The sequence below is a fragment of the Crotalus tigris genome, unplaced genomic scaffold (genome assembly GCF_016545835.1).
Source record: "Crotalus tigris isolate CLP2741 ecotype Arizona unplaced genomic scaffold, ASM1654583v1 scf7180000024460.1087499, whole genome shotgun sequence".
NCBI lineage: Eukaryota > Metazoa > Chordata > Lepidosauria > Squamata > Viperidae > Crotalus > Crotalus tigris.
The window spans coordinates 796,507-824,201 of record NW_024100630.1 but is presented as its reverse complement, the minus strand read 5'-3'; the positions used below and the strand labels follow the sequence as shown (position 1 = coordinate 824,201).

Below are 27,695 nucleotides of genomic sequence, written 5' to 3'. Positions count from 1 at the left end.
CTTCAACTCCCAGAATTCCACAGCCAGCAATGCTGGCTGTGGAATTCTGGGGGTTGAAGTCCACATGCCTTAAAATTGTCAAGGTTGAGAAACACTGCTTTATAGGGTTCCTGCCTGAGCAAGGGGTGGACTACTAGAAGATCTCCCTTCCAACTCTGTTATCCTGCTAAACTTCAGTATTTTTCTCACCTTGCCATTTTAATAATTTGGACTTTCAACTCCCAGAATTCCACAGCCACATTGCTGCTGTTGGAATTCGGGAGTTGAAGTCCACATGCCTTAAAATGGTCAAGGTTGAGAAACACTGTGCTAAAGGGCAATTCCCTTCTCACTTTGCTCGTTCCCTTCCCTGGGCTTCGTCCCCTCCCTCCCTCTCCTTTTTCTCCGACAGTCTCGGGCGAAACAGCTCCGGACTGCCGGCCCAGCGCAGCATCCCACGCAGGACCACTTCCCCCGTGGTAGAAGGGAGGGGGCGTGCGGGGCCTCCGAGGGGGCGGTGCTCTGCGTCCTTTAGAGAGGGGGAGGAGCTGGGCGGGGAGGGGAGGAGCTAGAAAGGTTTCCTGCTTGGGCTCTGCGCAGTCCCGTTCCGGGGAGGAGAATCCAGGTAAGTGGCCGGGAAGGAAGGAAGGAAAGTGGCGTGGCCGGCGGGGTTCGCGGATCCTTTGCTGCGCGCATCTCTCGGGGAGCGGAGTCCGGGCGAGGAAGAGAGCCGCCTTTTTCCTTTCGAGCGCCAGGTAAGAAGTTCCTTCCTTCCTTCCTTCCTTCCTTCCTTCCTTCCTTCCTTCCTTCCTTCCTTCCTTCCTTCCTTCCTTCCTCCCTCCCTCCTTCCTCCCTCCTTCTTTCCTTCCTTCCCTCCTTCTTCTTCCTTCCTGTCCGTCCTTCTTTCCTTCTTTCCTTCCTTCCTTCCTTCCTTCCTTTCGTCTTTCCTTCCCTCCTTCCTTCTTCCTTTCCTTTCCCTTCCTTCCTTCCTTCCTTCCTTCCTTCCTTCCTTCCTTCCTTCCTTCCTTCCTTCCTTCCTTCCTTCCTTCCTTCGTCCTTCCTTCCTTCCCCTTCCTTCCTTCTTTCCTTCGTTCTTCCTTTCTTCCTTCCCTCCTTCGTCCGTCCTTCTTTCCTTCTTTCCTTCCTTCCTTCCTTCCTTCCTCCCTCCCTCCCTCCCTCCCTCCTTCCTTCCTTCCTTCCTTCCTTCCTTCCTTTCGTCCTTCCTTCCCTCCTTCTTTCTTCCTTTCCTTTCCCTTCCTTCCTTCCTTCCTTCCTTCCTTCCTTCCTTCCTTCCTTCCTTCCCTTCTTCGTCCTTCCTTCCTTCCCCTTCCTTCCTTCCTTCCTTCGTTCTTCCTTTCTTCCTTCCCTCCTTCGTCTGTCCTTCTTTCCTTCTTTCCTTCCTTCCTTCCTTCCTTCCTTCCTTCCTTCCTTCCTCCCTCCTTCCTTCCTTCCTTCCTTCCTTCCTTCCTTTCATCCTTCCTTCCCTCCTTCCTTCTTCCTTTCCTTTCCCTTCCTTCCTTCCTTCCTTCCTTCCTTCCTTCCTTCCTTCCTTCCTTCCTTCCTTCCCTTCTTCGTCCTTCCTTCCTTCCCCTTCCTTCCTTCTTTCCTTCGTTCTTCCTTTCTTCCTTCCCTCCTTCGTCCGTCCTTCTTTCCTTCTTTCCTTCCTTCCTTCCTTCCTTCCTCCCTCCCTCCCTCCCTCCCTCCTTCCTTCCTTCCTTCCTTCCTTCCTTCCTTTCGTCCTTCCTTCCCTCCTTCTTTCTTCCTTTCCTTTCCCTTCCTTCCTTCCTTCCTTCCTTCCTTCCTTCCTTCCTTCCTTCCTTCCCTTCTTCGTCCTTCCTTCCTTCCCCTTCCTTCCTTCCTTCCTTCGTTCTTCCTTTCTTCCTTCCCTCCTTCGTCTGTCCTTCTTTCCTTCCTTCCTTCCTTCCTTCCTTCCTTCCTTCCTTCCTTCCTTCCTTCCTCCCTCCCTCCCTCCCCCTCCTTCCTTCTTCCTTCCTTCCTTTCGTCCTTCCTTCCCTCCTCATTCTTCCTTTCCTTTCCCTTCCTTCCTTCCTTCCTTCCCTTCCTTCCCTTCTTCGTCCTTCCTTCCTTCCCCTTCCTTCCTTCCTTCCTTCCTTCCTTCCTTCCTTCTTCCTTTCTTTCCTTCGTCTGTCCTTCCTTCTTTCCTTCCTCCTTCCTCCCTTCCTTCCTTCCTCCCTCCCTCCCTCCCTCCTTCTTCCTTCCTCCTGTTCTTCCTCCCTCCTCCCTTCCCCTTCCTTCCTTCCTTCCTTCCTTCCTTCCTTCCTTCCTTCCTTCTTCCTTTCTTCCTTCCCTCCTTCGTCTGTCCTTCTTTCCTTCTTTCCTTCCTGCCTGCCTCCCTCCCTTCCTTCCTTCCTTCCTTCCTTCCTCCCTCCCTCCCTCCCTCCCTCCCTCCCTTCGAAATACCTGGACAGGTGACCCTCCAATGCAGCTTCTTGGGGCGCCCCTAAGTTCGCTCCTGCACTCCCCATTTTCTCCTTTTATTATTATTATTATTATTATTATTATTATTATATTATTATTATCTCCTTTTATTCCGCTGGCCCTTCCGAATCGTTTCCCGTGACTTTCTTTTTCCTCTGGGGCTGTTTCAGATCCACAAGGTCTTGAAATTCAGTGGCTACTAAACCGGCCGGAGGAAAAGGGGGCGACCCCTCCCAGGAGCCATTGTTTCCGGGGAGTTGCTCGAGATGAGCCGCTTCAGGAGAGAGCATCAGGCAAAGGCTCCATCTGATGCCTAATAATAATAATAATAATAATAATAATAATAATAATAATAATAATAAAGTTGGAAGGGACCTTGGAGGTCATCTAGTCCAACCCCCTGCTCAGGCAGGAAACCCTATACCATTTCCGACAAATGGCTGTCCAGTTTCTTCTTAAAAACATCCAGTGTTGGAGCATTCACCGCTTCTGGAGGCAGGTTGTTCCACTGGTTAATTGTTCTAACTGTCAGGAAATTTCTCCTCAGTTCTAGATTGGATCCCTCCTTGATTGGTTTCCATTCATTGTTTTCTTCTCCTGCCTTCAGGTGCTTTGGAGAATAGCGTAACTCCCTCTGAGATATTGGAACACTGCTATCATGTCCCCCCTCATCCTTCTCTTCACTAAACTAGACATAACCAATTCCAGCAGCCTTTCCATATATGCTTTAGCGTATATCTCAGGATTAACTTCGCCCGAGAGTTTCTTTCATTCCTGAATTAGTTTTCATTGTTTAATTTAACTGTGTTTTTAAAGTCTCGTGTGCATTTTCAAAAGGTTTTTTTGTGCGCATTTAAAAAGTGTCACCTTTTTTTCCCCTCTGAGCCAGCATATCGCAACCCGGGCAACTTGTAAGATATATGTGGACTTCAACTCCCAGAATTCCCTAACCTGCTGTGCTGGCTAGGGAATTCTGGGAGTTGACATTCACATATCTTTTTTTTTTACAAATTTTATTTATAATACAATTAAAAACAAACAAACATTGGATTTGACGTGACATTCAAGTATATACATTCTTATCAGATTATTCCACTTTTTACAATCAATTCTTCAACTCTACATATACATCTAAGTTTTATATACAATACTTATTCTAAAATAACATATATTTTTATCTTAACATTCATCTTTGATCCCGACCGTCCTCTTCAAATTCCTCCAGCGGTAAAATTTATCCCAGGTTTCATAATAAACTGATCCACATTTATCTTTTTATATCATTGTGAGCCTGTCCATTTCCGCACATGCTAATATTTTATGTATTAACTCTTTCTCTGTGGGAATTTCCTTGCTCTTCCATTTTTGCGCTAAAGCAAGCCTAGCTGCAGTCAGGATGTGTAGCAGCTGGTAGATTGTTCCCTTGTCGTATTTTTCTGTCGTTATTCCCAACAAAAAGAGTTCAGGTTTTAACTCTGAAGTCCAGTGTTAATATATCCCTCAACCAGTTTCGTGTCCTGTTCCAATATTTATGGATCTTTGGGCATTCCCACCACATATGGTAGTATGAGACGTTCACATATCTTAAAGCTGCCAAGGTTGAGAAACATTGCTGTAGGCCAGGAGTTAACCTGATTTGGGTTCCATGGGAAAGGAAAATTCTTCCTTTTTTTTCTGTTTGTATTTTGCCTCCGTATTAATCTTCTCAATTTTTCAGTGCGTTAAATCAGTTTTCCTAAAATGTTATTTCTCTTGTGTTAAATTTGTCTTCCTGACGTATTGTACCTCCCTACCATCTGGACAGCAGACCTATTGGCGAGAATACATACAAAACCCTGTCATGCTCTGATGGGAGATGAGTGAGCCTCATTTTGTGGCATCTCCTGTTTTACTCCAAGCCAGTGTTTCTCAACCTTGACAATTTTAAGGCATGTGGACTTCAACTCCCAGAATTCCACAGCCAGCATTGCTGTGTGAGACTAGGCCAGGGGTAGGCAACCTTGGCTCTTTTATGACTCCTGGACTTCAACTCCCAGAATTCCTGAGCCAGGCTGGCTCAGGAATTCTGGGAGTTGAAGTCCAGGAGACATAAAAGAGCCAAGGTTGCCTACCCATGGACTAGGCCAAAGCCACCATACCTAAAAGTGGCCAAGGCATATAAGAAGGGTGGACAAAAACCAGTAAAAACTTCTTCAGGGAAAGGGAACCGAGTCCATAAGGAAACAAAAAGGACCAAAGTGGGGACTGAGCACGTGACAAGCCCCTCCTCAAGTCTCACCAACAAAGGGGTTGGGCCTGCATGGGAAACCCCCTCCCCACCAATTTCTGGGGGATAAAAAGAGGTCCTGAAGCTGGCCCTGTGGGTTTTTTTTGAGTCCTTGTTTTTGGATTCCAAACTTTGCAGATTCCATCCCTCTGGCTAGTGCCTGGCGGCATAGTATTGGACCCTTGGTAAGTGTGGATGTGTGTGTGTGTTTGTGTGTTAGACCAAAAATATAGCGGTAAAAGTATGCTGTTATTTTAAACCCACCGGGTCTCTGTTTATTTTAAAGAACCATTTGTGTCGCAGTGTTCAGTTGATCTGGGATTGAGTGTGGCAATTTTCCAGGTGTGTGTGTGTGTGTGTGTGTGTGTGTGTGTGTGAGAGAGAGAGAGAGAGAGAGGGAGACGGAGGGAGGGAGGGAGGGAAGGAGAGAGAGAGAGAGAGGGAGAGGGAGAGAGAGAGAGAGAGAGAGGGAGAGAGAGAGAGAGAGAGAGAGAGAGAGAGAGAGAGAGAGAGAGAGAGAGAGAATAAGCTGAACCTGAGAGCACAGGTCTGCAACACCCACCTTTCAGGAGAGGAGAGAGAAAAGAGTGAAGGAGGGGAGAAGGAAGTAGGAAGGTTGGAGGAGAAGAGGAGAAGTGGGGAGAAAGGGGAGGAGAGTGGTGAAGGAAAGAGAAGAGGAGAGGAAGAGGGAAGTAGGGAAGAGAAGAGAGGGAGAAAGAAGGTAGAGAAGAAGGAGTGTGGATACAGTGAAAGGGGAAATGGGCGGGCAACACCAAAAGTCATGTGCATGTATTTATTTCATTTTATTATAAGTACTTTATATATGAATGTAAAAAGAATGTATGTTAACATCTGATAAATATCACGGTATGTGTATGGGGGAGAGTTTGGAAAAATAAAAAATTATTAAAAAAAAAAAACCACACACCTTTCAGCTTTCCTCTCACCAGCTTCAGCTTCTATATGCTGTTGCTGTGACTGCAAGACATTCAAATAAACTGAGTCCCTAGTTAGCACAGAAATGGGCTAAAATCATTCCTCTTCATTGTAGCTTCAAGAATATCATTAGGATGTTTGATAGCAAATTATTCCTTTGCTGTTTTTTTTTTTCCTCACTCCTAGACACTCTAATGGCATCGTGTTCATCTCTTGGAACCTTGGTTCTTTCTAGCGGAGGATTAACAGCAGACGTGCTTCCAGCTCAGGTAGGCTGAGTCTCCCCTCCCTTAAAGTGCCACTTTGATCTAGTGAAGAAGTCCCCAATAACAGAATAACAGAGTTGGAAGGGATCTTGGAGGTCTTCTAGTCCAGTGGTGGCGAACCTATGGCACGGGTGCCAGAGGCGGCACTCAGAGCCCTCTCTGTGGGCACGCGCGCCGTCGCCCCAGTCCTAGGCCTTCAGCTGGGTTTTATAAAACCTTTTTCGCTTTAGGCCTCCACCGCCGTGTGCAAAAAAAAAAAAAGGTTCAATCAATCAGTCAATTTCAACTTCTCGCGGGAAAAAAAAGATCTCGCAAAGTTGGAATTGATTGATTGAACTTTTTAGTCCCACCCAGTCTGCCATTTCCACCATAGCCACGCCTACCCAATGGGCCACACCCACCCGGCACCCGACGATGCATAAGTGGTTTTTGGGTTGCAGTTTGGGCACTCGGTCTCTAAAAGGTTCGCCATCACTGTTCTAGTCCAAACCCCTATTTAAACAGGAGACCCTTGAGGAGAAGGAGGAGAGGGGGAGAGTGAGGAAGAGGAAGAAGAGGGAAAGAGGGAAGTAGATTAGAGGATGGGGGGAAATGGGTGAGCAATACCGAAAGTTGTTTGTATCAATTTGTTTTATTTTTTATCTGAAGTATTTTTATGAATGTAATGCATTGTAAAATTGAAAATAAATTTTTTTTTTACAAAAAAATAAAATAAACAGAAGACCCTGTACCATTTCAGTTTCCAGTCTCTTCTTAAAAACCTCCAGTGATTTAAGTGCCCACAACTTCTGAAGGCACGTTGTCCCATTAGTTAATTGTTCTCATTGTCAGGAAGTTTCTCCTTAATTCCAAGTTGACTTTTCTTCTTGATTAGTTTCCATCCATTGTTTCTTGTCTCGCCTTCTGGTGCTTTGGAAAATGTTGAGCCCTTCTTCTTTGTGGCAGCCCCTCAAATACTGGGACACTGCTATCATGCCTCCCAGAGTCTTTCTTTTCTCTAGAGTAGCCATATCCAGTTCCTGCAACTGTTCTTCAAGTCTCAACATCTTTCTTGTAATGTGGTGACCAAAACTGGATGCAGTATTCCAGATGTGGTCTTTACTAAGTTTTTTTTAAAAAATGGTTACACATGAAAGCCCAAAGTAAAAAAAAACTAAAGTCCAAACTTGACTTTTGTACAGAAATTAAATGTTGAACCTCACTTTCCTTGATTTGGCATGATTCATTGGCTAAGTACAGTCGGTAAAATTAACCCAGTGTTGGATTGGGCCAATACATTCAAAGACTAGCCCATCAGCATACAGCAAAGGGATATGGGGTTGCTGCTCTTGCGGAATCAGCCAGATCAATAAAGCATTAACTAAATGTATCCCTAGCCAGAGGAACTTTGTTTTTGGAAAGGTTTCCCAGAGAAGAAGTTCTGTCCAGGAATTGTGCAGCCCCTGTTCAGATGAAGTCAAAGACACTGACAGAGACTTGTAGTCTTTGATATAAACAAATTGATTTAATGTACAATTTTACAACAGTCTTTGTCGTCATCCAGAAAAGGAAGAACATAAGATAGTCAGGAACACAGGAACATCATGAGGTAAAACACAGGAACATCATGAGGTAAATCTAAAACCGTATACAGAACAGACAGAAGGAACATGAGGTAAAACACAGGAACATCATGAGGTAAATCTAAAACCGTATACAGAACAGACAGAAGGAAAAAAGGAGGGAAAACTGGGAAACTCACTCTTTATACTTACAGCAACCAATCATAGTGTAGATTGCCTCATGCAGGAGCCAGCACTGTCCGATCAATTAACTACAACTGTGTGTTCCGGCCTATTATACGCTTTACTGTTCCAGCTACTAAATTCAATATCTTAACATGCTCATTTGCCCTATTTGGAAACTCTGCAGTTTGTTCATCAAGAAGAAGAACCTGCATGTAATTCATTGAAGTGTTGGTTGTTAGGAATGTTCATGGGATTCATTGTGTTTTTTTCCCCCTATGTCAGGATTTGGTGTCTGTTGAGGATGTAGCTGTGTGTTTCTCCGTGGAGGAGTGGGCCCTGCTGGATTCCAAGCAAAAAGCCCTGCACCAAGAGGTCATGCTGGAAAATGCAAGGAATATGGCCTCCTTAGGTAAGGAATTCTTTTCAGATAGAACCGAGGTGGCGCAGCAGTTAGAGTGCAGTACTGCAGGCCACTTTAGCTGACTGTGTTCAGCAGGTCAGCGGTTCAAATCTCACCGGCTCCAGGTTGACTCAGCCTTCCATCCTTCCGGGGTAGGTAAAATGAGGACCCAGATTGTTGGGGGCAATGTAAAATATATATATATATATACATTGCTTACTGGTGTACACCGCTTAGAGAGTACTTGCACTTAAAGCGGTATATAAGTCTCATAAATAAATAAATACTATAGTGCAAAATTAATGCACATGAAGTCCTCCAGCATTTTTTTTTGTCTGTATCTCTTCTCTAAATTACTAATTTTCAAGTTTGCAAGCTATTTATATGAGGTTTTTTTTTTTATTCTTTTCTATGAAGCCAGGACTCCATATGGGGAATCTGGCCTTCACAGTTCACTCTCTCCCATTTGTTAAGAATCAGATTCATGTGCATGAAGGGAACAAACAAAATAAGTGGTTAATTTTACATATAATAACGGCAGCAAGAATAGCATATGCACAGTGCTGGAAAAATGAGAATATACCATCAGAGGAAGAAGCGATAAGAAAAATCCTGGACTGTGCTGAGATAGACAAATTAACAAAAGAGATAAAAGAAAAGGAAGACACAGAATACTATATAACATGGAATAAGTGGTATGACTGGTTGGAGACTAGAAATAATGTTGTTGTTAACTGCGAAGTCGTGTCCGACCCATCGCGACCCCATGGACAATGCTCCTCCAGGTCTTCTTGTCCTCTACCATCCTCTGGAGTCCATCTAAATTCACACCCACTGCTTCAGTGACTCCATCCAGCCATCTCATTCTCTGTCGTCCCCTTCTTCTATTGCCCTCAGTCTTTCCCAGCATTAGGCTCTTCTCCAGTGAATCCTTCCTTCTCATTAGGTGGTCAAAGTACTTGAGTTTCAACTTTAGGATCTGCCTCCCCTTACCATAACATTCATCTTACTGTAAACCAGTGGTTCTCAACCTTTGGGTCGGGACCCCATTTGGGTCGAACGACCATTTCACGGGGGTCCGCCATTTTTTCCCCCCTTTTCCTTAGCTGTGCTACTCCCTTTTATTCTATTGGCTTTTGAAAGCCAATAGAATAGACTCTCTTAAATAGAGTCTAATTCTATTGGCTTTCAAAAGCCAATAGGAATTGTCCAGGCTGTCTCTGCCCTGCTGAGCCCGCCAAAAGTCCCATTCTGCAAATGGTGCTGCACCAGTTGAGTAGTCCTCGACTTACGACCGGTTGGGGGTCGCGGCATTAAAAAGGTTGAGAACCACTGCTGTAAACAGTTCTGAACCAGTCTCTCTCTTTCTCTATCTGCAGGACAAGATACTGTACTTTTCCATCAACTCTTTCGTTGGCTAGAAATGTCTTCCCAAGGAAAGCGACCAAGCTCTACTTCACTTCAACATGGACGCAAGAAACAAAGGAGAAGAATCAATTTGGACTTGAAAATGAAAATAATTAAAGCCCACGAGAAGGGGAAGAAGATAAAGACCATAGGAGAAGAAGAAGGACTGGCCTCGTCCACCATCTGCACTATCCTTAAGGATAAAGAAAAGATAAAAGAGGCAATTAAATCAGCTCCAGGAACAGATGCCATAATTACGAGAAATAGGACAGGCCTCATTTCCAAAACAGAACAGCTACTTGTGCTTTGGATTGACGATCGGATCCAGAAAAGAATGCCAATTAGTCTCCATCTGATTCAGGCGAAGGCCCGCAGCATTTTTGAAATGCTAAAGCAAGGAGCAGGTGAGGAGCGCAGTGAGACCTTTGGGGCCAGCCGTGGCTGGTTTATGCGATTCCAAAAACGATTTAATTACTATAACATACGAACTACTGGTGAAGCTTTGAGTGCTGATGAAGAAGCTGCCCAACGCTTTCCAGACAAACTGGATGAAATTGTAGTAGAGGGCAACTATTCGCCACAGCAGATCTTTAATGTGGATGAAACTGGGCTGTATTGGAAGCAAATGCCAGGACGGACTTACATCCACAAAGAGGGCAAAACAACGCCTGGATCTAAAGCATCTGAGGACAGAATAACTTTGTTGTTGGGTGGAAATGTCTCTGGGTTCAAGTTGAAGCCATTGCTGATTCATAGATCAGAGAATCCTCATGTCTTCAAAAACATAAGTAAGGACGCTCTACCAGTGCATTACAGAGTCAATAAGAAGGTGTGGATGACAAAAGTAATCTTTGAGGATTGGTTTGTGTCCTGCTTTGTGCCACAAGTAAGGACCTACTGCTTGGAGAACAAGATCCCTTTCAGAATACTCCTACTTCTGGACAATGCCCCTGGACATCCCCCCCATCTGGGCAATCTCCACCCTGGTGTGAAAGTAGTCTATCTCCCCAAAAACACAAGCTCTCTCCTACAACCTATGGATCAGGGAGCAATTGCAGCTTTCAAGGCACACTACTTACGTGCCACATTGGCCGAAGCTGTAGCTGCAATGGACAGAGAGGAAATAATATTGCGTGACTTTTGGAAAGGTTACAATATCCTTCACTGCATCCAAAACATTGCAGTAGCTTGGCACGATGTCCCTACAAAATGTATGCAAGGGGGTTGGAGCAAATGTTTGAAACGTTTTGCTGTATTTGTAAAAAATTGGGAAGGTTTTGACCAAGATGAAAATGTACAAGTCATCAGTCGGGATATTGTAACACTGACCAGATCCCTTAATTTAAATATTGATGCTGGGGATGTGGAAAATTTCATTGCATACAACGAGGGGGAACTTTCTAATGAAGAATTAATGCAACTGCAAAGTGAATCGGAAGAACAGGGGGATGTGGAGGCAGGAGAAGATGAAGAGGAGGAGGAGGAGGAGGAGGAACAGGAAGATGGAGGAGGAGGCATTTGCACCCCTAAAAAGTTAACATTGAAAGAATTGGCAGAGTTTTTCTCCAAAACAAACCACGTGTTATCTTTTTTGAATGACATTGATCCCAACGAAGAACGTGTGGGTAGAGTCCAAAGAAAAATCAATAACGTTTTGAAATGTTATCGAGAAATATACGAAGCTAAAGAGAAAAGTAACTCTTGCATGGTTCCTCCGGAAAACTACAACACTCCCATCCGCATCTACCTCAACAGTCCTGGATGAGCCTTGGCCATTGACCAGCTGCTCCATCCTTTCAGACCTAATTTTTATTTTTCACTGCACTAATATTTTCCCTTTCAATGTGTTTTGCATTTTATTTTTCAATTATGGAAGAGTATGTGTATTTACATATTAATTATTGTCATTAAAATTTTATACATACAGCAGTGTTAATAATGGTCATTTCTTTGAAGAGAAACGGAAATGGAGAGAAGTGTGCAAGGTGTAGGTAATTTGGTTTAAAGGGAGAGAAGGTTTTTCTTGCCTAACTAAAACTTTTTCTCACCAGTGAATTTTGTTTTGTTAGTTAGGGCCCAGGGTTCAAGCCTGCTAAGATCTTTCTGGATCTTGAGCCTATCTTCTGGAGAGTTACCGTATTTTCCGGCGTATAAGACGACTTTCTAAATCATGAAAATCTCAAAAGTCGGGGGTCGGCTTATACGCCCAGTCGTCTTATATACTGGAAAATACCGTATTTTCCGACGTATAAGACGACTTTCTAACCATGAAAATCTTCTCAAAAGTCAGGGGTTGTCTTATACGCCCAGGTTTAATACAGGAACGCAATGTTTGCTGGCTGTGAAGCTCAGTCCAGCTTCCCATGGGCACAAGATGTTTTTAGGCACTAACTTTACTGCTGATAAATATTACTATATGTTGCTGTTGTTTATTTCAAGACCAGTTTCCAGAGAGGAAAAGAATCCCTTGGCATAAAGGCCATGAAGAAAACACAGTCATTCTAATAATTATGAAGAGAAGCATGCCCTTTGCGAAATCTTCAGGAGGGGGATGACCCGCTGCGTGGTACAGAAGCCAGCACCAACCAGCAGGGACTAGACCAGTGGTTCTCAACCATTCTAATGCTGCGACCCCATAATACAGTTCCCCATGTTGTGGTGACCCCCAACCACTTATACATCACCAGGTGCCAGGGGCGTGGCCAAAGAAAAGGAAAAAAATGGCGGACAGCCTTGTTTGGCGACCCCCGTGAAATGGTCGTTCGACCCCAAATGGGGTCCCGACCCACAGGTTGAGAACCACTAGACTAGACAGTGGCCGGGGCAGGTGTGTGATAGGGCCTTGCGGTGCTGCCTTTAGGAACAGGCACCGGATGCTGGCCTGTTGACGGGGGGGGGGGGTAGAACTGCGGGAAGGGAATGTATGTAAAGCTTGTCAGAATAAACTGCTTTCAGACCGTTCCTGTTTGCCAGTCACCTTGTCTTTCTCTTTTTGCTTCTGTGGGAACCAGGGTCTGGTAAGGACGCTGATACTTCCTCAAAGAAGGTTGGATATTCCAGAATTATTATCTCCATAAGTTGTAAAAAAAACTCATCAGAAGCCCCTGTTAAAAGTTTACCTCTATCTTTCTAAACGGGGAAGATTATCAGTCTTCAAGGTTAGAGATAAAGTCTGGTAAAAATTTCCTGTATGCTGCTGCGATGCCCTGGATTTTATTTTGTGTTTTGTTTAATTTGCATTGGCTTGCCATTAGTGCATTAATTTGAAAAATGTCCTTTTACTGATGTTTATGATGTGATCCTTTTTGCTGCCAGTTACATAGATTTCCTAGTAGGGGATTAAAAGATGGTGCTAATTTAGTGCAATATCAACAATGGCTGAAGGTGAAGGAGTTAAGAAAATCTGAGAAGGTAACCCCATAGACCAGACATGTCAAACTCATGATGTCACGTGATGTCATGCAATGTATCGGGATGGTTTTGCCATTGCCGGCAATGGGGTGGGTGCGGCTTCTGGATGAAACATCCGGCCCGCAGGCCAGCAGTTTGACACCCCTGCCATAGACCATGTCATGTGATGAACAGGTCTAAATACATTTGATTAGTATCCACTAATGAGACCATTACTCATTGCATCTAGAAACCTCCTCTAAAACATGTGATGAAACATAAATTGAGTAGTAAATTAGTTACGTATCTTGTCTGAATCAACCCTGAAAAAAGTCAATTGCTTCACAAAGGAAAATGAATCTGATCTGATTTATATATAGGAGTCGATGAGCTGCCAAAGCATAATGGGTCAGGTTGTGACTATATTTCAAAATATCTTTTTACTGTACTTGGTCAAGGCCTAAGTTGCATGGTTGTAAAATAGATCAATAAATATTTATGGAGTCAAAAATGATCAATGGGCAATAGCCATGAAGTGCTATGAAGCATACTGTTGAATGGAAGCTCAAAGGTGAAAGAGAAAAAAGACATTGACTTTTCAGTCCTAGGACATTGACAAGTGTGTACCACCATGCAATCTTCAGAAGATCAGGTTCACGTTTTGCACACAGAAAATTTGGGGACATCCAAGACAAAGCAGTTCACATTGATCTAATGAGAGTTCAGGTTCTTCCTTAGTGGAACAATTATTTGAGTACAAAAGTAATTAGTAGTAATTTAGCTCAGGGCTTTTCAATCAGTGGTAAGTGTACCATCAATGGTACATTGGCACATGGCAGATAGTACAAGGCCCTGTCCAACCCAGCCAGGTATAGCGGGGAGGGAACGAGCCAAAGTGGCACAGTGCAAGACTTGCCCTGAGAGAGTCCTTGGGAGCTGCAGGGTGGCTGGGGTAAGGCAAAGGCCCCAGGATTAGCACTTCTGGCACACCCGGAAGAGAAAAGAGGAGGGGGTGGAGACAGGAGAGGCTATAAAAGGAGTCAGTTTGGGCAGGAGAGGGAGAGAAAAAAAGACACAGCCTTGGGAAGAGGAGTCAGCTGGAGCTTCACCGAAGGGAAAAGAAGGAGGAGGGGGGGAGAGAGGAGAGGAAATCAAACAGGCCAGCTGGGAGCCGATCTACAACTTCTGTGCCAGGTGCGCACACAGGCAGCAGCAACAAACAGGCAAGAAATACAGCGGGGGAGGGGTCACCCTCCATGAGGAATGAAGAAAGGCAGCATCGGCTGGAGGTGAGGCAAGGAGGGAGGAAGGAAGGAGATAGCAATGAGAAAGAGGGAGGTAGAGAGCAGGAGGGAGGGAGGAAGGAAGGAAGGAAGAAAAAGCTTGATTTCCAGCTATACCTTTAAGAGAAAAGAAAAAAAATGGAGTGCCACCATTTGAAATAGGTGAGAGGAAGCTGGCTGCTCCGGCTGCTCGAGAGATGTTTTTTGGCAGAAGCGAAGTGCCGTTTCAGCAGTTTGGTTCTGGATCAGTTAAACAACAAACTGGGAGAGTGGAAGGATTCTTATGTGATTTTGTGACTTTGAAGTTCTGGGATTTGTGCAACGTGGGCTTTGTGTTCTTAAGAGGTGTTTGGCAATTTCTATTGTGGCTGATGGCTGATGTCCCATGTTGGATTTTGAGTTCTAATTCTATTGCTCTGCTATTGTTAGCTGTAAGTTTTGCTGCAAGGGATTTTGAAGTATTTTTGTCCTGAATGGATTCTTCCTGTAGCATTCGTTTACTTATGAATGGAGCCATTTGGGGAGGCTGCCTTAGTTGGCAGCCACTACTTGCTATATATATTTTTTCCTTAAGTGCCAGCCAGCTCCTTAAAGTTCCTTTCTAGCCAGTAGCTAATGCTTAAAGGGGAATGCACCCTTTAAGCTAGTTTCCTCAGTGGCTTGTCTTTTCTGTCTCTGGATGCTTTTCCTTGTTTGATAAATATATGGAAGAGGGAAAATATGGGGGGGGGATTCAAATTCTTCTTTCAGAAGGAAGGAGATGGGAATGAGAAAGAGGGAGGCAGGGAAGGAGGGAGGGAGGGAAACAGGAAGGAGGGGGGAGGGAGATTGGAATGAGAGAGAAAGATGGTCTGAAGGAAGTCCCGCCTTAGCACTTGGCCACCAGCAGCCCTGCCATTGACTTTGCTTGTCAAAAGGTTGCAAAAGGGAATCATATGACCCTGGGACACTGTGATCATCATAAATACGAATCAGTTGCCAAGCATTCAAATATAAATCATATGACTCTGGGGATGTTGCAATGGTCATAAGTGTGAAAAATAGTCACAATTCACTTCAGTGCCATTGTAACTTTGAACAGTCACTAAGCGAATTGTTGTAAGTCGAGGACTACCTGTACTTTATCACTTTTTTCCTTTTTTTGGTCAAGTTTTTGACACCTTGCTAGGTGGTATTTGAATATTACCATATCCTAAAAGTGGTACAATAGGTGAAAAGGTTGAAAAGCCCTAATCTAAAACACTGGGTGGGAATTATACTACAAGAAAATTGCATCAGAATTGGCTTCCTATTTCATTTTTCAATATTAGCTGCTCTTTTGTATTTAGATCTGGTCTTAGTAAAATAATGTAGCATTTGGGGATGAAGATACATCCCAGCAGGCCAGCACTGGAAGCCAAGATGGAGAAGACCTGCACAGCTACCATGTATTTCCCCTTGGTGCTCAAGTAGGTAGGTACAAAGGATATCCAGACACTGCAGAAGACTAGCATGCTGAAGTTGATCAGCTTGGCTTCATTGAAGGCCCCAGGAAGGTTCCTGGCTAGGAAAGCCACCATGAAGCAGATAGTGGCCAGGAAGCCCATGTAGGTGAGAGCACAGTAAAACATGACAGTGGAGCCTTCATTGCATTGCAGAACGATCTCTCCAGACTGTGAATGCATGTCAGAACCAGGGAATGAGGGAAAGACTCCTAACCAGATGGAACAAAGAATGACCTGGATGCTAGAACAGGAAAGGACGATGGAATTGGCCAAACCTTTCCCCAACCATTTCCTCACTCTGTTCCCTGGCTTTGTGGCTAGGAAGGCCAGCACCACCATGATCGTTTTGGCCAAGACAGAAGAGACAGCAGTTGAGAAGATGATGCTGAAGACTGTTTGTCGAAGAAGGCAAGTGGCTCTCCTTGGCCGACCAATGAAAAGGAAGGAGGTGCAGAAAGAAAGCAGTAGGGAGACCAGGAGAACATAGGAGAGATCCTGGTTGTTGGCCTTGACAATGGGAGTTTCTCCGTATTTATTGAAGATTCCCAAGACAAAACTTGAGGTTAAGATTAGGAAGAGGGCAAAGGAGGTAAGGATGATCCCCAAATTCTCCTGATAGGACAAATAGGTGATGATTTTGGGGATACATTGATCTCGGTTCTTGTTCTGATGTTGATCTTCTGGACATCTGGTGCAGTGATCTGCATCTGCAAAAGGACAAGTAATAAAATAACACTGTGTATCTGGGAGGGGAGGAAAGAAGGAGGTGTGTGTGTGTGTGTGTGTGTGTGTGTGTGTACTTGTCTGCATAAGTAGCCAAAGTTGATAAAGGGAGAAAAGATAGCTGGGTGAAGAAGGGGCAGAGTTTAAAGGAAAAGATGTTTTATTTGCCAAAAAATCTTGGCTCCTGGAAGATTTTCTTGCCTTTTCCCATCTTTGGAGGACAGTTGGGAGCAAAAGGTGAGACGTTAAATGTAGGGAAGAGGGAGAAAAGAGAGGAAAAAAATATCTCAGTGACAAAAAAGTTTCAAGGAAAAGATTTCTAGGAACCTTTGCTCTTTTCCCAAAGATTGCCCTGACTCTAGTCACTCACCTTCTTGAATGGAGATGCTCCCTTCTGCACAGGGGATGCAGTCATAACAGCAACGTGGTTTTCCCTCCTGGACCACCTTGTAGTATCCAGGCTGACAAGCCTCCACACACCGGGAGTAAGGCCAGGGCTGAAAATGAAGAGAATTGGCATTCAGAACCATCTGCGTAATTGATCGGCTATGAAATGAGACATAGAGTTGGAAGGGGGGGGGTCAGCACAAAATAGGTATGAGCTGTGGTGGCGCAATTGTTAAAGGACAGTACTGCAGGCTAACTCTGCTCACTGCCAGCAGTTTGATCATGACTGGCACAAGGTTGACTCATGACTCAGCCTTCCTCCTTCCGAGGTCAGTAAAATGAGGACCCAGTGGCAATGAGTGCACTGTAATGAAGTTATCAGGCTAGGTAACTTCCCCTACCTGCTGCTGAAGATGTTACCCAGCCTGGTAATGAAACATTCAGAAATCAACCCACAAGCTCAGAGAATGAACATTCACCCTCATCCTACACTCGAGCTACAGATATTCACCATGGGTGCAAACTGTTGAAAGAGTTAAAACACCAGGTAAGGGACATGGAGAAAATTATCTGGGTGATAGAAATAGCACTTAGACTTATATACCACTTCACAGTTCTTTAAAGCCCTCTCTAAGCAATTTACAGAATCAACATATTGCCCCCAACAATTTGGGCCCACATTTTACCTACCTTGGAAGGCTGGGTCAACTTTGAGCTGGTCAGGATCGAACTCCTGGCAGTTGGCAGAATTAGCCTGCAATGCTGCATTCTAACCACTGTGCCACCATGGAAAGAAGGAAAGAAGGAAGGAAGGAAGGAAGGAAGGAAGGAAGGAAGGAAGGAAGGAAGGAAGGAAGGAAGGGCAATAGCAATGCACTTATAGTGCTTTACTGTCCTCTCTAAGTGGTTTACAGAGTCAGCCTATGGCTCCCAACAATCTGGCTCTTCATTTTATTGACCTTGGAAAGATGGAAAGCTGAATCAACCTTGAGAATTGAACTGCTGAACCACTGGCAGCCGGCAGTCAGCAGAAGTAGCCTGCAGTACTGCAGTCTAACCACTGTGCCATCCCTAAGAGCTGATGCTAACAGTGACTTATGGCACATAATATCAATCTTTACTCAATCAAAATACAAAGCCTGTATTAGAAGGTTTTACTTCTCCCTTCCTATTAAAACCTGCCTCCATTTCCTCCACCCCTATGTTATTTTTGCCTTGGCTCTTTGGAAAGAAACCTAAACCCTGTAGAGAGCCCCCTTTTGAGGGAGATGGGCAGTTTAGAAATTGAAATAAATAAACAAAAAGACCTTGTCTGTTTTGCTAGGAGGGAATGAAAAGAATACAAAGAATCAGTCTGATTCAGTTTGAGAAGAGAGAAGATGCTCACTGTTAGATGAAACCAAAGAGATAGGAGATCTTTTTCTTGAAGTGTTACTTCTTAAAGGGAAGTACCTTTTTGAGGTAGTTCTTAAAGTGAAATGCCACTTTATAATGCCTTGGTAAGACTACACTTGGAATATTGCATTCAGTTTTGGTTGTCACGATTAAAAAAAAAGTGTTGAGACTCTAGAAAGAGTGCAGAGAAAGGCAACAAAGAAAATCTGGGGACAGGGGCTACCAGAAAGAAGAGAGAATCAAGAAAGAGTACAGAGAAGAGCAACAAAGATGATTAGGGGACTGGAGGCTAAGACATATAAGGAACGATTGCTGGAATTGGGTATGTCTAGTTTAACAATATCTTAGGGGCTGCCACAAAGAAGAGGGAGTCAAGCTATTTTCCAAAGCACCTGAAGGCAGGACAAGAACCAATGGATGGAAACTAATCAAGAAGACAAGCAGCCTAGAACTAAGGAGAAATTTCCTGACAATTAGAACAATTAGTGGAACTGCTTGCCTTCAGAAGTCATGGGTGCTCCAACACTTGAAGTTTCTAAGAAGAGATTGGACAACCATTGTCTGAAATAGTATAGAGTCTCCTGTTTGAGCAGGGTGTTAGACTAGAAGATCTCCAAGGTCCCTTCCAACTCTGTTATTCTGTTATACTTCACCTGGTTGTTCCATTGGGACCACACCATGGCTTCCTTGTTGATGCTGAACTTGACTCTGGCAGATTCCTCTCTTGCTAGACTTCCAAATTTCACTCTAGTGGCTGACCTATTAGGAAACCACACCCAGCTCAGGATGTCAAAGTCAGCCATCAAATTTCCATTTCCATCCGCATACATTCCTTCCATGGTGTTATTGTAGATCTGGGGGTTCTTCAGGAAAGGGTGGAGCTACAGAGATAAGATGGAACAATGTAGAAGACACATTATCAGTTTTGTTATCTTAGTCATAGAAATACCACATCTGAATCTTTAATGGTTTCAGATCTCTACAAATCAATTTGTGTACAAAAGGGATGGTTACATACTGAATGTTTGAATTTGCCTTCAGAATTTGGGATAGATATAATCAACCTATAAGGCAGTGTGATGGCTCAGTAGTTAAGAAGCTAGATTTATCTGCTGGAAATCAGGCAGTTCAGGTTTGAGACCTGAGCACCATATGACAGGGTGAGCTCCCATCCTCGCCACCAGCTCCTGCCAACCTAGCAGTTCAAAAGCATGCAAATGTAAGTAGATAAATAGGTACCACTTTGGTGGGAAGGTGACATCATGCTGGCCACATGACTATGGAAATGTCTTTGGGCAGCACTAGCTCAATGAAATGGAGATGAGCATCACCCCCTATAGTTTGCAATGACTAGCAGAATAAAATTTGCAGGGACTCTTTTACCTTATATTTTTTATAATCAATATATATATCTTAATTATATAAAAATAAAATGAGTGAGCTTTGACTTATTTTCATTCTGACAGAGTTTGGGCCCCATTAAAATGATGCAATTAAATGATAAGGTAGGAAATACAAAGAGAAGGGTATATAAATTCTTTCCTCAAATTTCAAATTCTTGAAATTGAGAAAAGAAAATATCCATGAACAGAATCAGAAGAGCCAAGACTAAATCACCACTTGGCACAGTCAGAGACCAACCTAAACAGGGAAAGAGGAATGAAACCAAGGAATTTTATTAAAGGAAAGAATTACTGAAATATTATTGCTACAGTGCATGTGTCATTTGGATGAGAAGCAAAATATTTCCCTTATTTATCTAATTTTTTAATTTATTTAATATATAATAGTGATGGCGAACCTTTTAGAGACCGAGTGCCCAAACTGCAACCCAAAACCCACTTATTGATCACTGGGTGCCAGGTGGGCGTAGTCCACTGGGTGGGCGTGGCTGTAGTGGTCATGGCAGATTGGGTGGGTGTGGCCAAGGTGGGCATGATCAACTCAATGTTGCTCGTGGGGAGGGACACCTGTGGAGGCTGGGCAGAGTTGGGGAGATCCAGGGGGTCTCTGGCAGGTGGGGCAGTGGGCAAGAGGCTCATCCTGCAGGGAAAGGCGAGGCAAGGCGAGGCAGGGCGGGGGTGCCATTGTCACAGGGCAAAGCGAGGAAAGGGCTGGGGAGGCTGCTGCCTGACACCATAGGCCCCTGCATACAGAGGCCAGCAAGTGCATGGGTGCTGGGAGGCATCCAGCCATGTGGGACCTCGACGAGTTAGCGAGTGGCTGGTTGAAGAGGGACGGTTGCCATCTCCAGGGCATGGCGAGCATGCCCACAGAGAGGCCTCTGAGTGCTGCCTCTGGCACATGTACCATAGGTTCACCATCACTGATATATAAAATACAAAGAAAAATAGAAATAAGAAATTAGGGGAAGGAAAAAGAGAGGGGAAAAAAAGAAAACCTGAGGTGCAAAGACAATAAAGAAAGAAAAGGCGTTGATTTCCAATTCTTTTTAGCGCAGTTCAGGATAAAAACACTCCAGCCTCATTTACACATTAGTATATAATTAGCCATTTCCAGTGCTTTTTTTTCTAAAAAAAAAAAAAATGTGCCGGAACTCACACATGTCATACAACCCGCCTTGCCTACCCTACAAGGTTCCATCCAAAAAAGGTGCCGGAACTCCGTTCTGGGCATTCTATGAGAAAAAAAGCCCTGGCCATTTCTATAATGACAAATCTATCTAATTGACAAGACCAAAATCAAAATTTCCTTTTTTTTAAAATCACAAGCACAAAATCCAGATCATAGTTGTCCCAAAGGTACTTTTTCCAAAAGCCAACTAGATGGAAAATGTTTAACTTCTCATCCAAAAAGCTCCTTTAGAACTGAACTATCATATTTTCCAGTGTATAAGACGACTTTTTAAACCATGCAAATCTTCTCTGAAGTCGGGGGTCGTCTTATACGCCAGAAAATACTGTATTTTCTGGCGTATAAGACGACTTTCTAAACCATGCAAATCTTCTCTGAAGTTGGGGGTTGTCTTATACACCGAGTCGTCTTATACGCCGAAAAATACGGTAGTTTCTTGGATGAGAAGTAAAATATTTTCCAAGGAGAAAACCCCCCAAGAAAGTCCACTTGCCTTTTGGAACACATATATTTCACTCTTTTGTATGAGATGGGGAAGGGAATACCTGCCATGGCTGGAGCTTTTGAACTTCCAACTTATCTTTTCTCTTCAATATTGTCCTCGGGGATTGGGAGGAATAGGCCGCATTTAAGGCATGTGCCACTGTCCAGATGGCATTGTAAGTTAAGGAATTGTCTAGAGAGAAGATCCTCTCAATCTTCTCTTGAGGTGCAGTCTCCAAGTTCTCTTTCTCTGAACACCTTGTCTGGCCTTTCACAGACAAGGCTGACTTGGCATATGAACAATGAAAATGTTTATGAGTGAGTTGCCTCATAAAATGGTAGAAATATTTAAAACCATCATATCTGCTCCTTTTCCTTGTCTGGATAAGAAAAGAAAAAATACTTCGGATATATCTGAAAGGGAAATCACTATATATTATCTCCATAGTGAGGTCCCATAAAGCTGTTGTGATCCAGACTTTCCCTAGAACAGGTTTTCTCAAAAGCTTAAATATATAATCAGTAATAATTATTCCATCTAAGAAAGATGTAAATTCTGCATAGTAGACAAATACATTGATTTGCCTCCATTTGTGGAAAACAGAACTCAGATAGTCGAAATTCTTGGTGTTCAGTAAGGTGGGTTGTGCAAAAACAACACAAATGCCATTCTGTGCCAGCACAGGAGTGAAAGTCTTAATGAAATGTTCTCCATTATCAGTGGCTGCAGCAAAGACCCCAATGAACGTCCATCGAAAGTATTGGAGCAATTTAATAATGCCCAAATATTGGGCACCTTTTTTGGGGACGGTCCGGGAGAAAAAAGGAAACTGAGTTTTATCACTTATGGATGGTGAAGTAAAAGTGTAGCTGATCTGAAATTGAAAAGAGAAGAAGGACGCCTAATGATACGGTGCTGAAAAAGTAGCCTTAGAGCTCAGATAATGGCTGGATGATTCCAGACTTAGTTGATGGACACAATGAGACAGTACAACACCAGAAGGCAAGACAAGAAGCAACGGAGGGAAACTAATCAATGAGAGAAGCAACTTAGAACCAAGGAGAAATTTCTTGACACTGAGAACAATAAACCAGTGGAATGGCTTGCCTTCAGACGTTGTGGGTGCTCCAACACTGGAAGCTTTTTAAAAAGCATTTCATCAATGGACATTATAAGGGCTAAAATTGAGAGGAAATCCAAGCCTCCTATAGGAGATGACCAGGCTGAGCCCAAGGGAGGGGGTCAACCATGTCATCAGTCTCGAGTTAATTCATGCCAACAAGCACTCTACAGTAAGTTCAACCCTCTTTGAATTCTGTTGAATTCTTATGTACTGCCAATTTGCCTTGACTGTTAGTAGTTCAGATTCTTATAGAGAGCTAGCATGGAATAAATTTGTAGTCTTTTGAATAGCTTTGCTTTCTGATTTCCTGGGCCTGACACTGCCTCTTATGAAAAGTGACAGTACATGTCAGCATGAATAATTTGAGATCTGACCAAGATCAATTGTGAATATAATAGAACAGAACAGAATAGAACAGAAACAGTTGGAAGAGACCTTGGAGGTCTTATACTACAATCCCCTGCTCAGACAGGAAACCCTATACCATTTCAGACAAATAGTTGTCCAGTCTCTTCTTAAAAACTTCGAGTACTGGAGCATTCAGAACTTCTAGAGGCAGGTTGTTCCACTGATTAATTGTTCTGTCAGGAAATTTCTCCTTAATTCTAGGTTGCTTCTCTCTCTGATTAGTTTCCATCCATTGCTTCTTGTCCTGCCTTCAGGTGCTTTGGAGAATAGCTTGACTCCCTCTTCTTTGTGGCAGCCCCTGAGATATTGGAACACTGCTATCATGTCACTCCTAGTCCTTCTCTTCATTAAACATTAAACAATAAAATTGTGCAGTACTGCAATATCTTTGCTCACTCAGCAGCTCAAGGGCGCTTTCTGAAATATAATAAAGACACTGTTCTGTTTTAGCCTTTAGGGCAGCCTGAGAATTAGGTTCATATTATTATGAAAGTGGGGACCTTGGTTTTAAGAGAATTTCTCTTAGACCATAGAATAATAGAGTTGGAAGGTACCTTGGAGGTCTTCTAGTCCAATCCCCTGCTCGAGCAGGAGACCCTATACCATTTTGGACAAATGATTGTCCAGTCTCTTTTTGAATGCTTCCAGTGATGGAGCACCCACAACTTCTGAAGGCAAGTTGTTCCATTGATTGATTGCTCTTGATGAACACTGATTCTCAGCTGACTTCCCTTAGACATTACACCTCATCCCACCAGTCTCTTTAGGGCTCTAATGCTGGGAAAGGTGGGTGGAAGGAAAGAGAGGAAAGCAACGACCAGTAGCAAGGTGGAGGCTCTCAGTTGTAGCATCAATTGCACTGTTCGAAGACTAAAATATTAGATTAGGGATAGATTGTCATGGAGAAAATCTAGATATGTGGTCATTAGGAGTAGAAAAACAACTTAATCCATCAATCAATCCATCTGTCAAGAGTTAAACATGGGCAGCTATGTGCCTCTTTGTTTCAACTTGTCATTAGAGTAAGGAGGCGGGGAGGTATTGAGTATGAATGGATTAATTTGGAGAAACAAAACTTCTACGGTCCCATGGAGGCTTGTGAGAGTCTGGAAACTTTTGAAAGTCATATCAAACAGGTGGGAAGAAGAACGCTGATAGTTCCCATAACAAGATAACTTTTTTACATGATCTACATGGTTGAGCTGAGAAAAATCATTGTTTAATACTGTGAACTGATGCTTTAGAAATTCAGAATTAGTTTTACTTCACCATTACCATGCTATGTATTTGATAAACAGTAAGCTTTTCAGAATTGAATTGATCCTGGATTTTTATTTGGATATTCAAGCTGGATGTTGACACTGTCAATCAATTAACATCAAACAACAGACTGAAATCAAACATAGATGGAAACTTACCAAGGAGAGAAGCAATTTAGGATTAAGGAGAAATTTCCTGATAGTGAAAACAATTAATCAGTGGAACAGCTTGCCTTCAGAAGTTGTGGGTGCTTCATCAGTGGAGGCTTTTAAGAAGAGACTAGACAGCCATTTATCTGAAATGGTATAGGGTCTCCTGCTTGAGCAGATGGTTCAACCAGAAGACTTCCAAGGTCCCTTCCAACTCTGTTATTCTATGTATGTTTGAGTTTAGGAATGTGAGTCCATAAATACCTGGCATTTGTAGACATTTCTGAGTAAAAGTCTCATATGAGGAATATGGTGAACCACCCTTCCCCTCACATACCTGTGCTATTTTGTATATGCCCAATATAGCAGCAATGTGGATGGATATATCAGAATATGCTTCTTCTAGGAGAACCAGCATGTTTTTCTTCCTTCCACAACTGTAGTTGGGAACGTTGGCCTCTCCAGTTGACAGCAGGTCCAACAGACCATCCAAAGTCATTCGTCTGTTTCTAAAGTTGTCTTGGAGGTCATATCCCAAAGTGATGTTGGGTAAGAGGTGGGAATCTTGGTTGATCTCCTGAATGGCAAAAAGGAAGGACAGAATTTTCCAGTACATCACATCTCCTTCCCTGAAAATATACACACATAGTGTCATCATTCTGTTTTCCCTCAGATGAAAGGTTGTGATCTCTTTCTGTTTCTTTGCGTTTCTATTTTGCTCACTTGGTTTGAATCTCCTGAGAATACTTATATACTCAGTATCCCTTGTTTTTGCATATTGGTCTATGCATTTTATGAAACGACTGGATGCCATCTTGCTTATCTATTCTATGTCTTGTTTATCTATTTTGAATTCTGTTTTTATTAGTTTTGTCTGGGTTTACATTGTTTATATAGAACTGTTTTGGAGTTGGGTGGTGCTCATATTTAATAATAGTAATAATAATAATAATAATAATAATAAAGTTGGAAGGGAACTTGGAGGTCATCTAGTCCAACCCCCTGCTCAGGCAGGAAACCCTATACCATTTCGGACAAATGGCTGTCCAGTCTCTTCTTAAAAACTTCCAGAGTTGGAGCATTCACCGCTTCTGGAGGCAGGTTGTTCCACTGATTAATTGTTCTCACTGTCAGGAAGTTTCTCCGTAGTTCTAGGTTGCTTCTCTCCTTGATTAGTTTTCTTGTCCTGCCTTCAGGTGCTTTGGAAAATAGCTTGATTCCCTCTTCTTTGGGGCAGCCCCTGAGATAGTGGAACACGGCTATCCTGTCCTCCCTCGTCGTTCTCTTCATTAAACTAGACATACCCAATTCCAGCAGCCGTTCCTTATATGCTTTAGCCTCCAGTCCCCTAATCATCTTTCTTGCTCTTCTCTGTACTCTTTCTAGAGTACAGAGAATAAAATAAATAAATGAATTCTCACCCAGGATTTTGCCAATTAGCTTCGGCCCATCTTCGAATTTATTTGGCTTGTTCACAGGAGAGGCTTGATTTGATGAGTGAAAGACCTCAAATGGCATTCAGACAATTTGTGAAGCTTTGTTAGGGCGAACCTTCTCATGTTTGTGTTGGTTAGTGTGTGGTATGCAGCAGGCCTGTTAAGTTAGCTTGGAGATTCTCCATCATCCAGGTCATGGTTGTCTCAAAGGTGCTTCTTCAGGATGCAACTGAACTTTTTTTTTCTTTGAAGATGTTTTGCTTCTCATCCAAGAATCTTCTTCAGCTCTGACTGGATGGTGGGGAATGAAAGTCTTCAAGGAATATAAAATCCTCCCATTCCCCACCATCCAGTCAGAGCTGAAGAAGCTTCTTGAATGGGAAGTGAAATGTCCTCAAACAAAAACAAGAAAGTCCAGTTGCCTCCAGAAAAAGCACCTTTGGCACTTGCAACTGAATTTATTGGGTAATCCTAGAAAATGGGTTAATTGAGCAATCAAGGGCTTGTGTGTGCGTTGTGCAATCCTGTCCATTTTGCTTCATTAAATGTGGGGAAGAAATACAACTCAGAAATTGCTGAGCTATCAAAGTTTTATGGACTTTCCTACATCAGTTGAGTGAGGAAATAAAAAAAAATGGAAAGAAGATAGGAGATAAGCAACATAGCCATGTAAGATTTGGAGAAAGGAAGAACCACAAAGAAACAGCGCTGTAACTTAAGAGCAAACTCACAAAAAAGGAAAGGTATAGAAATAGAAAAGTATACAGTCATTGTGCAATGAGATTCTCACTTCTGAAAAGTTCAGTTGAGCAATTATTTAGTAAATAGCTGAGTTTTAAAAAGAAAACCAATTTCACACAACACCAGGTTGATTTACGCACAAAATAGTAATGTGACAAGGTCAGGTATGTAAGCACAGACTGTGATGTAGCTCCACCACCTATGTGATTACTTACCCATAAAATTTTGTAGAGGGAGTCAAGTTGAAACTAAATGGCTGAATTTTAGCAAGATTGGTTGCAGAGAAGAGTCCACCAATGAGATAGTGTCCTGGCTTGTAATGATTGAATGGGTCTACTGCATCCCTCCCCATATTCAAGAGGCATTTGGCCCTGAGTATCTTGCCGGTAGCCTGTGGCAACAAGATGAGCAGCATGAGAAGCAGAAGCAGCCAGACCATTTCTGATCTGATGGATTACAGGAGAAGCACAAAATCTTTTGAAATAGGGTTGAATTTCAGTAGGTTTTCTAATGCATATGAAATCCAGCAAAGATTTTCCAGTGATAGAACCAAGTTCAATACAGGAACACAATGTTTGCTGGCTGTGAAGCTCAGTCCAGCTTCCCATGGGCACAAGATGTTTTTAGGCACTAACTTTACTGCTGGTAAATATTACTATATGTTGCTGTTGTTTATTTCAAGACCAGTTTCCAGAGGGGAAAAGAATCCCTTGGCATAAAGTCCATGAAAAAAATACAGTCATTCTAATAATTATGAGGAGAAGCATGTCCTTTGCGAAATCTTCAGCTTTGTGTGAACCCATGTGCTGGAACCAGCTGGAGAACTACTGATGCAATTCTTACTACAAATCCAAGGAGAGAGGCTGATTAAGTTTGGCCCAACTTTTTCTGGTGGAACTCTTTCAGAATGGCCAAGACCGAGACATCACCAGTGTCCTTAGTCTGCAGGACTTTCTTCAAAGTTAGACTAGGCTTTGCTTTCTGGAGATTTGTGAAAGAGACATGATCCTTCATTTTCTTACTTCCATGTAGTCCCGTTTTTTTTTTTGGTATAGAGACAAGTGGGAGCAAGTGACAAAATGTGTATGTTAGAACAGAATAATTGAGTTGGAAGGGACCTTGGGGGCCTTCTTGTCCAACCTCCTGCTCAGGCAGGAAACCCAAACCATTTCAGACAAATGGTTGTCCAATCTCTTTTTTAAAACTTCCAGTGTTAGAGCCTTCATAACTTCTGGAGGCAAGTTGTTTCACTGATTAATTGTTCTCACTGTCAGGAAATTTCTCCTTAGTTCTAGGTTGTTTCTCTCCTTGATTAGTTTCCCTCCATTGTTTCTTGTCCATTAGTTTCTCTCCATTGTTTCTTCAGGTGCTTTGGAGAATAGGTTGACCCCCTCTTCTTTATGGCAGTCCTTTAAGT

General features: G+C 43.1%; 1 protein-coding gene across 1 annotated transcript; it reads left to right on the top strand.

Annotated features, from left to right (window-relative positions):
- Nucleotides 1-556: 556 nt before the first annotated feature.
- Nucleotides 557-11,526, top strand: LOC120303089 (tigger transposable element-derived protein 1-like). The gene is made up of 4 exons (XM_039332255.1): nucleotides 557-604; nucleotides 5,807-5,889; nucleotides 7,896-8,022; nucleotides 9,393-11,526. The coding sequence occupies exons 2-4, from the start codon at nucleotides 5,815-5,817 to the stop codon at nucleotides 11,183-11,185; spliced, it is 1,995 nt and encodes a 664-aa protein (XP_039188189.1). The 5' UTR covers nucleotides 557-604; nucleotides 5,807-5,814; the 3' UTR covers nucleotides 11,186-11,526.
- Nucleotides 11,527-27,695: the final 16,169 nt, after the last annotated feature.

Bases quoted from the DNA above. Each gene is read 5' to 3' on its own strand.
- LOC120303089 (XM_039332255.1), top strand. From the start codon at position 5,815: ATGGCATCGTGTTCATCTCTTGGAACCTTGGTTCTTTCTAGCGGAGGA. The intron at 5,890-7,895 runs GTAGGCTGAGTC...CCCCTATGTCAG, and splicing joins CAGACGTGCTTCCAGCTCAG to GATTTGGTGTCTGTTGAGGA. The intron at 8,023-9,392 runs GTAAGGAATTCT...CTCTATCTGCAG, and splicing joins AAGGAATATGGCCTCCTTAG to GACAAGATACTGTACTTTTC.